This window comes from Hyposmocoma kahamanoa, unplaced genomic scaffold, assembly GCF_003589595.1.
Source record: "Hyposmocoma kahamanoa isolate Upper Pololo Valley unplaced genomic scaffold, ASM358959v1 62, whole genome shotgun sequence".
Lineage (NCBI taxonomy): Eukaryota > Metazoa > Arthropoda > Insecta > Lepidoptera > Cosmopterigidae > Hyposmocoma > Hyposmocoma kahamanoa.
In genome coordinates, this window is record NW_020653850.1 from 16,332,698 (window position 1) to 16,341,602 (window position 8,905).

At 37.3% G+C, this 8,905-nt stretch overlaps 1 protein-coding gene across 1 annotated transcript; it reads right to left on the reverse strand.

Moving 5' to 3' along the window:
• Positions 1–440: 440 nt before the first annotated feature.
• On the reverse strand, positions 441–5,002 carry LOC113229516 (toll-like receptor Tollo). Its single transcript, XM_026463139.1, has one exon. It carries the CDS (start codon positions 4,807–4,809, stop codon positions 787–789), a length of 4,023 nt encoding a protein of 1,340 aa, XP_026318924.1. The 5' UTR covers positions 4,810–5,002; the 3' UTR covers positions 441–786.
• Between the last annotated feature and the right edge of the window lie 3,903 nt (positions 5,003–8,905).

Sequence of the window (8,905 nt, forward strand, 5' to 3'; positions counted from 1 at the left end):
ATAATTTTTGAAATGAGTAATGACATATAAGGAATTTTAAATGAAAATTTCAAATAGTAGAGAAAAATATTAATTTATTCATACTCTGCGTTTGGAAGCGTAATAAATACAATTTTTTCAAGATCTAACTAAAAATTACATCACAAATAACGTATTTTTACACATAACTATGTACAATTGACTAGGGTACATTTCAGTTCTTCGACGTCTTTCCTTACAATTTATTATATACAACGCTATCATAGTACACTTCTCACTTCATTTATTAAAGTCTTCAATGCATAAGTACCTAACTTTATCACAAATTAGTTATTTATTTACCTCCTGTACTGTATCAGGAATAATATTAATGAGGAACCTTAAAATACCAGTTATTGCGTAAAATCTATCAAAAGGAATGCATTGTTTTGTAACAAAGTGCCAAAGGCAGCAAATTCGGAAACTCCCCCTATAAAGGCGGCAATTTCGGAGACAGTTACATTTACATAGAAAGACAAGAGAAGATAAAGGATATAAATTACGTATTTATAAAAGTAATTAATGCGCTTTGTAGTTTAATTTATATTTATATATCGTCTTACACCTACATTTGTGCAAAGATATATTTCGTACGTCCGCGTTCTTTTACATTTTTACAACATTCCTTTCAGCACCAGATAAGACAATTATTTCTCGATAAAACCGACAATTATTTCTCCATAAAACAAACATAAAACCAATGTTAATTAAATATAATGTAATATATTTACAGTCTGATTAAAAGGACAAATCATATAGATATACATTTTATACAAAGTAAGTCTTTCTCATATTATTAGGTCTAGTATTTGACATAGGAATTTGTTGTAAGGGCCTCAAAGGCCTTTCCTCACACTGATGATTGTCAATAGAAACATAACTATGGTGGTGAGGAAGTCGGTCATCAGGTCGACCGTCACTGCTTGCCACCGAGCAAGTCTCGTCCTCAGTACTGCGCGCCGACACCTCCGCGCTGGCACTCGTCGAGTGCATTGGACTTGACATCTTAAGTATAGGCGGAGCCATGCCATACTTATACCAAGGGTCGTGAGATGTCGGCGGCGCAGTGTACCTCAAATTGCCATGCCTCCCAAACCCATCTCTGTTCCCACTTTTCAAATTATTCGCATTATAAAGCGTCCGATTGGGCAATGTCACGTCCACATCCGGTAACCGAAAATTTAGCCTCTCCCAACAATTTCTCTCACCCCACACTATCACTGTACACGTTTTTAGCAACACTTTTAAGTCCGGATCAATAGTTATGGCACCCAAGTCCGTTGTCACTAGGAATATAATCTTTTGGCGTCTATGTCTAACGTTCACTGAGTTTATAGCACTTTGTATCGCTTCCTTTGATTCCGAGTACCACTCTTGCTGCAAAAAGTTAATTGATAACACTATAACAAGTCTTTTAGAACTTTCTACAGCACTCACTAAACTATCACTGGAGCGTCTTTCGATCAACTGCAAGTCGCGATGTTGTAAACACAACGAATGTCTCGATTTTTCTAACTCGGAACTCACTGCACGAGTCACGAAGTCTTCATCCCGCGGATTGTATACAAAGAAAGCGTCGTAGCGTTTGTTTTTATTGTCATTCATGTCCTTTGGCGTGGAACTAAATACTCTTACACCATATTTCGAATGCATCCACAATTTAAAATCTTCTCTAAACATGAACAGTAGAGCACACATAAGTAAGAGTATAATTGCTATTATCAGCACCACTGCGATGTACGGGATGTAATTTTCGACACCGTCATTCGCTTCGATGAATAATCGCTTTAGAGTTTCTGTGCCGGTTTCTTCTGTAGTGGTATCTGTTTTACATTCCTTTGCCACGGTTGCGATAGTTTTGTTCATTGGCTGGCCGCGAGCGAAGTAGCACATCATGGTCTCGGTATCTTTTGATTTTTTTATTAACCACTGGTTCAGCTGAGCTACGTCTTTACAATCACAAATCCAGTTGTTCCCATCTACAGAAACACGCGTGCGAGGATTGTTGTCCGTAATGACTCTCCATGGCATATAATCAACGTAACCGTTGTTGTTAAGGTCTAAGAATTCCAGTGATGGCAGGTAATTAAAAGTATCATTTTCAATTACCTTTATTTTATTGTCTCCTAAATAAAGCTCATTCAAATTCTGTAATTTCGTAAACTGCGTGTTCCTCAGTACTTCGATATTATTGTTTTCCAAGTGTAGTATCCTCAACGACTCGATACCGTTAAATGTTCTATTTTGTATTGTGTTAATATTGCTGTTATTGAGATATAAAACTTGTAGTCGTTTTTTACCGATGAAAACGTGATTTCCTAATTCTTTTAGATCGTTACCATCTAAGTATATTTCGGTCGCGTCCATCGGTATTCGATCGGGTACGTGATCGTAGCCGGCATCCGAACAATCGACCACATTGGAGTTCCAGGTGAGATCATGATAACACGAACATCTATCTGGACAAGTCATCTTACAATCGCAGGCGTCAAAGTCACAACAATGACACAAGGTGAAACAATGTGAATCGTACTCGCACAAAAATTCGGAAGATTTTACTTCAAGTAATAGCACATCCGATTTTGTTCGTGAATGGGTTAAAGAGCACCTTACACTTTCTAAATCCATTACTCTCGGGCGCTGCCTCAGGTCACTTAATTGGTTAATTCTCTGCAGCCATTCCATTGTGCAGTCGCACGCAAATGGATTTTCACTGATGTAGAACTCCGGTAAATCTTTCTCGTCTGGAACTGTCGATATTGCAAAAGCTCCGACTTCGAGTGTTTTTATATTATTTGAATAAAGAATAACTTTATTCAGGTTATATTTTTGTAAGAACGTTCCTGGGTTTATCTTTTCAATATGGTTATTATTCAAAACCACGGTCTCAATACTGCTTGGAAAAGAAAACTCATCAATATTTCTTATTTTGTTGTAGCTAACATCGAGCATTTTTATGTTACATGACTCCTTCACACCATAGGTATCTTCAAGTTTTTCAATCTTATTTTCGTGCATATCCAGCCACTCCAAATTCGTTGGTATATGACTGTAATCAAACCAAAGCAGTTCATTGTTTGACACATTTAGCCACACGAGAGGTTGTGTGTTGGTAAATATTCCTTTTAAATCTACCAATTTGTTGCCGTCCAATCCAATAGCTTTCAATTGCTGATTCGATGCAAAAGCGCCGTCGTCTATTTGATCTATGTTATTCGATGCTAAATTCAATATTTGCAGAGATGGTAAAGCCGCAAATGTATCCTTTGATATTTTCTCTATTTTGTTTCCCACAAGGCGTAAGCCATATAAGTCGTCTAAGCCTTCAAATTGCGTTGTTGTTACTTTTGTAATTCTGTTCATACCCAAGTCTAGGGATGTCAAAAATCTCAACGTTTTTATGGCTTCAGGTACCTCTGATAACTGGTTACCACTAAGACCCAAATCATGAAGCTTGGTAATATTTTCAAAGGAGCGTAAGTCTACTTTTGTTATTCTGTTTCCATCAAGGAATAACTGGTTTAAAACATAGAGATTTGAAAAATGATTACTATCTACTTCTATGATGTTATTGTGAGCCAATGAGAGCGAATGTAAATTTTTCAAGTTGGAAAATGCTCCATCTGCTATACGTGCGATATTGTTGTACTCTAAGCTCAAAAACTGTAAATTGTTCAAGTCTTGGAATAGCAAACCGTCTATCTTCGTTATTCTATTGTGGGACAAATTCAAAACAATGAGACGAACTAATCCAGAGAACGTGTCTCTGTTCACCCACTCGCTTGTGAGCTCATTAACGGATAAATCTAGTATTTGCAATTGGTCTAGTCCTTCCAAAAGTCCAGGTGCGAGTACACTCAATGAATTATTGTTCAAGTATATTTGCTTTATATCTCTTGATGATTGGAACATTTCAGGAGGCAATGCAGTTAAAGCATTCGTTGACAAATTAAGTAATTGCAAGTCACTCAGACCAACAAAGGCTCGGTCTGCAACATTTGATATTCTATTGTTTTGCAAGAACAGTTTTTGAAGCGCACGTAAGCTTGATAGACCGTTATCAGGAAGTGAACCTATTTCATTATACGACATATCTAACGTTTCTAAAACTGTGTTACAAGATTTTCCTGGCGCTGTTGGGCCGTTGCCCCAGTCTGAAAATCCCATATTCGATATGTCTTGTAGTCTGTTTTGTGTCGCATTTAACTCCTTTAAATTGTACAGGGGGCAAAATATCTCTGAAGGTAAAATCCAGATATTATTGTCACCAAGATCTAAACTTCTCAAATCTGTCAGTCCTCGAAAACTATCTCTATGAAACTCCATAGACATAGCCGACCAATCCGTATTGTGGGTCCGTATGCTTAAAGTTCTCAACCCACTAAGCGGCGATAGGACTGCAGAGGGCACGTAACGAATTTTGCACGATTCTATTCTCAGTTCTTTCAAGTTGTGAAATCTGGACAAGAGCTCCGTCCCTTCTTCTTTCCTCCGTCCAACGTCGAGAGAGCTCTCAAAGAAGAGCACATCCGTGCAGTGAAGGTCGAGCGCAGTGATGCGCTGAGCCTGGGAGGCGCTTAGGCCAGCGAGCAAGTCGGTGGCACCGGCGGCGGTTCGCAGTGAGCATGCGAGCTGCACACGCGTGGGTTCACCGGCGCCGCCCGATACACGCTGCCACTCGCACTCCTGCGGCGCCTCCGCCACCCGGCTCGTCAGCGACGCGCCACTCACGCCCAACCACATCCAACACCATGTCACACACCACACACCCAATAATCCCATCGATAACATCTCGAAAGACACACTTTTCAATTGTCACTTTATTCAAATTGTCACAGTTTGGCTCGGTGTTATCGCACACATCGCTGAGGCAGTCCGGACGCACTCGGAAAACTTTACGAATTTCCCGTCAAACTTGTTCCGAAGTACGAAACATAACGGCCCGAGTACGGAGAAACGTAGCGCAGCAGACACCACTGAGTGTGGGAAGCGACTGAGTGAGTGACGGCGTGCCGCAAGTTGAGCGACCGGCCGGCACGCTCCCCGCGCGGGGCTCCTCCCCCGACAGGGGCGGCCGATATCGCGATCTCGCTCCGTTTGAAAGTTCACAACGGCAACAAGTTGCTCGCCGCAAGATTGGCATGAACAGGAGCGCGCTTCGCGAGCTTTTATAAACATGGCGGTGCTTACTTTGTTTGTTTTGCCGTAATCATAAAATTTCAATAGCGCCTCTAGTAGTTCTATGAAAAACGTGTGAAACATTCGAGTATAGAGTGTCCTAATAACGCTTCATTACCTCATACCAAACATAAATTCACATATAGGTACACTATCACCTGATATGACATGTAAACTTCCAGTTTACCTACTTCACACAAAGTAACAAAACAAGAAATAAAACGAGCCTAACTCAAAGTCATAACACAAAATAAACCTAAGTAAACATTTACTGAAAACCGGAATCAATTGGCTGGCTAACAAAGATTGTTATCTAAATGCGCACTAACATCGCGGATGTGGGCTATTCAACGCACTGATTACATTTCACGTATTCTGGTGAAACTTTAGAATAAACCCTTTGTTCTGAGAGTATCCGCAGGGTGACTCACGCCGCAACGATAATGCTTATCAGTAGACTTGTCAAATCGTGCACCTGATGACATCATGGGCAAACAGGTGATTTCGCATTCCATAACCCCTGTGACAAATACTGAAGTTATTTTGAGTAATTTGCTATTGCACGTTATTGTTACTTAAAAAAATAACTGTATAAAAATTGGAAATTATTTATTATCCATTTATACCTAATGTGTTGCAATCGCTAAAACCTAAGAGCTCAATAACTATCTAAGAATATTATTGGATCTAGATTGCAAATATAATTAAAAATCATGTACAATGTCGATGTAAAATAAACCGTCAAAATACCGTAGCAGTGTAATAAATAAATAATAATATTTGTGAATATAGAAACAATCGCGTCGATTCAGGGAAAAGCAATATATTTTTTTAATTTAAATTCATTGCATCTTACTTTTACGTTATCCGTAAAAAGGACACGAGATATATAGAGTTGACAGTGTAGTCGCCACAGTCTAGACTACTCCGTAAATAGGAGAGTTATATACATTATGACTATTTTTACTGCTTTAAACAAAAATGAATTTTCTAATTTTTTTACTGACATTGATATACAATATAATAATAAATAATAAATTTAAATTAAGTTTAGTTTGCTTTACTAAATACGTTGAAATGTTTAACCTTTATAACCACAGCACGATGAAATACAAATATTATTACCAGAGTATAAACACATAAAGTGAATAATACCTCCCTTTGAAACCTCGGAATTATTGTATTACATATATTTTTTTCTATATTTGTGATGTGTATTTAGCAATTACTTTAGTACGATAGCGTGTTTAGAAGAAAAGTTTGTTTTAATTAATCATTCCGGGATTTTGGAAGGAGGTGTTAACCGCTCTATGTATGTTTATTATTGGAATTTTAGGTAAAAACACTCTACCTATTTGGATCTTTAATTACGTTATTATTTATGTTATTGCCTGTGTAAAAGTAACTGTTGTGAACTGTAAAAATGAGAAACCCACACAATATAAATTTTACTAAAGAGTGATCTAACGTGTCTAACAATTATTTAAAAAGTTAGGAATGAAACTATTTTTCCGGATTTAAATCGCGTATATTTGTTTTTTCAAACAAACCGACGTTTCGGGCCCTTTACAAGTCCCATGGGCCAGGTCCCAGTCAACCGTGACCATGGGACCTGTAAAGGGCCCGAAACGTCGGTTTGTTTGAAAAAACAAATATACGCGATTTAAATCCGGAAAAATAGTTTCATTCCTATGTATAACAATCGCGAAAACCTAAGAACTCGATATTTAAAAAGTTGTTAAATGTAGCCTAATGAATAGTTTTAAAATGAAAATAAGTTATAAAGTACAATTACGGTTACTAATTGTTGCTTCATAACGCACATTGAAAAGTGTTTTTATGACATTTAATATTGCCACTTGCTTAATGAGTTCTAAGAAAATTCGTATCTAATTAGGGCTTGATAAGTAGGTTACCAATATTTGTTTTTATCTTGTTTTTACGTCTTTTTTTTACTACATTCTCCATATGAGGCATAAGAATCGTCTCGTTGACCGTGCACATGTGGTACGGTAAGGTAGTCAGAACACTTACCGAAACGGAAACTCATTAAGCCAGTCTGGAAAAACTTTCTGTCCAATAAGAGTGAAAAAGACGTGTGTTTCGCGTCGGAGCCTTCTCATAGGCTCAAGCCGTTATTAAGTGCTTTGTAATGTGTATAAAAGTTTATAACATTGTCCCCAAATACATTAAAAATGAGGTTCATCAAAATTTAGTAGCAATAGAGCTCCTTGTGAAAGAGTTCGTCCAGGGAAGTACTACCACCTTACCCATTTCTACCGCCAAGCAGTAATGTCAGCATTACTGTGTTCCGGTTTTGAAGGGTAAGTGTGCTGGTGAAATTACAGGCACATGGGACTTGTCAACATATGTCTCAGGGTGACGGGCGCTGTGGAATTGCCCCTTAGATCTTTGCGATTTAAAGCTCTGAGTGGCACTGCAACTGTTATGGACAGGCGTGTAGCTCACTAAAAATGTTTATAAACGTTGCAAGAATTTTTCGCATCTCTCATAAATAATGTTAATAAATAAGATGACCTGTATTAAAATCGTTGTAACAGTTATTAGAAGAATGCATATTATTTTTAACTTTAATACTGTCTTAACTTATATTATTGATACTTTAATAATTTAAATTACTTTTTAATCTGATATTGTATATAATTTCTTAAATTATAGTTTAATAATGAAGAAATTTATTTTATCTCAAACAAGTTGCAGTGCCCTGCAGGGTTACATGGCTGTACTTTATATTATTTTAAGAACTATTATATTACCCATGTAATGCAATGAATTAATGAATATGAATAAAAGTGTAATGACTCCTTACACTAAAAAATCTTTTGTCTTACGCAAATTAAAACATGCAATATAAAACGCATGCGTAAGACCTTTGTAATCAATAAGACCACAAACATTTGCATTGAATTACATAAAGAAAGTACCTTTTTGAGTTTTTTACCCAGTGGCGGGACGAACAATTCGTGCGCCGGGCGGTAAGCGACTCAGTACCACTCAGAGCTTTCAATAGCAAAGATCTGATGCACTGCCACTACATCCGTCACGCTGAGACGTAAGTTGACATGTCCCATGTGCCTGTAGTTTTACTAACACCCTTCAAAATCGGAACGCTGAAATATCAGCATTATTGCCAGGCGGCAGAAATACTCCCTGGGCGAACTTTTTCACAAGGAGCTCTACTGCTACTAAACTGCTACTGGGTTTTTAACCAACCGCAGCAGATTGTAAAAAATTGTGATGAATATTTTGGATTTTATTCATATCTTAGAGTTAAAAATAATGCTCTTATTAGAATTAATAAACTTACAGTCTGTCTTTTTGGATGTTTATCCAGATTAGTCTCTGAACCGGTTAAATGTATTGATAGATTTTAAAGTTTGTATGAAAAAGGATTAACAAGATGAACCGTGAAAAAAAGGCAAATATTTTGTTTTTATCATTAAATAACGTACCCCTGTAAGGGGTTCATCGTTTTGTACGAGGAAATCTTATTTGCGGGATCTGTTGCGCAAACAACAAAATATGTATTTTTAATTTTTAAGAATTAACTTACAGTTCTTACTTACCTATTTATATGAGAACGAATATAGAGGCATAGCCCTTTTTCCTTTTTAAACGACTTCAAAAAAGAATGAGGTTCTCAATTCGCATGCATATTTTTTTATGTATGTTATGTGATAACTTCGGC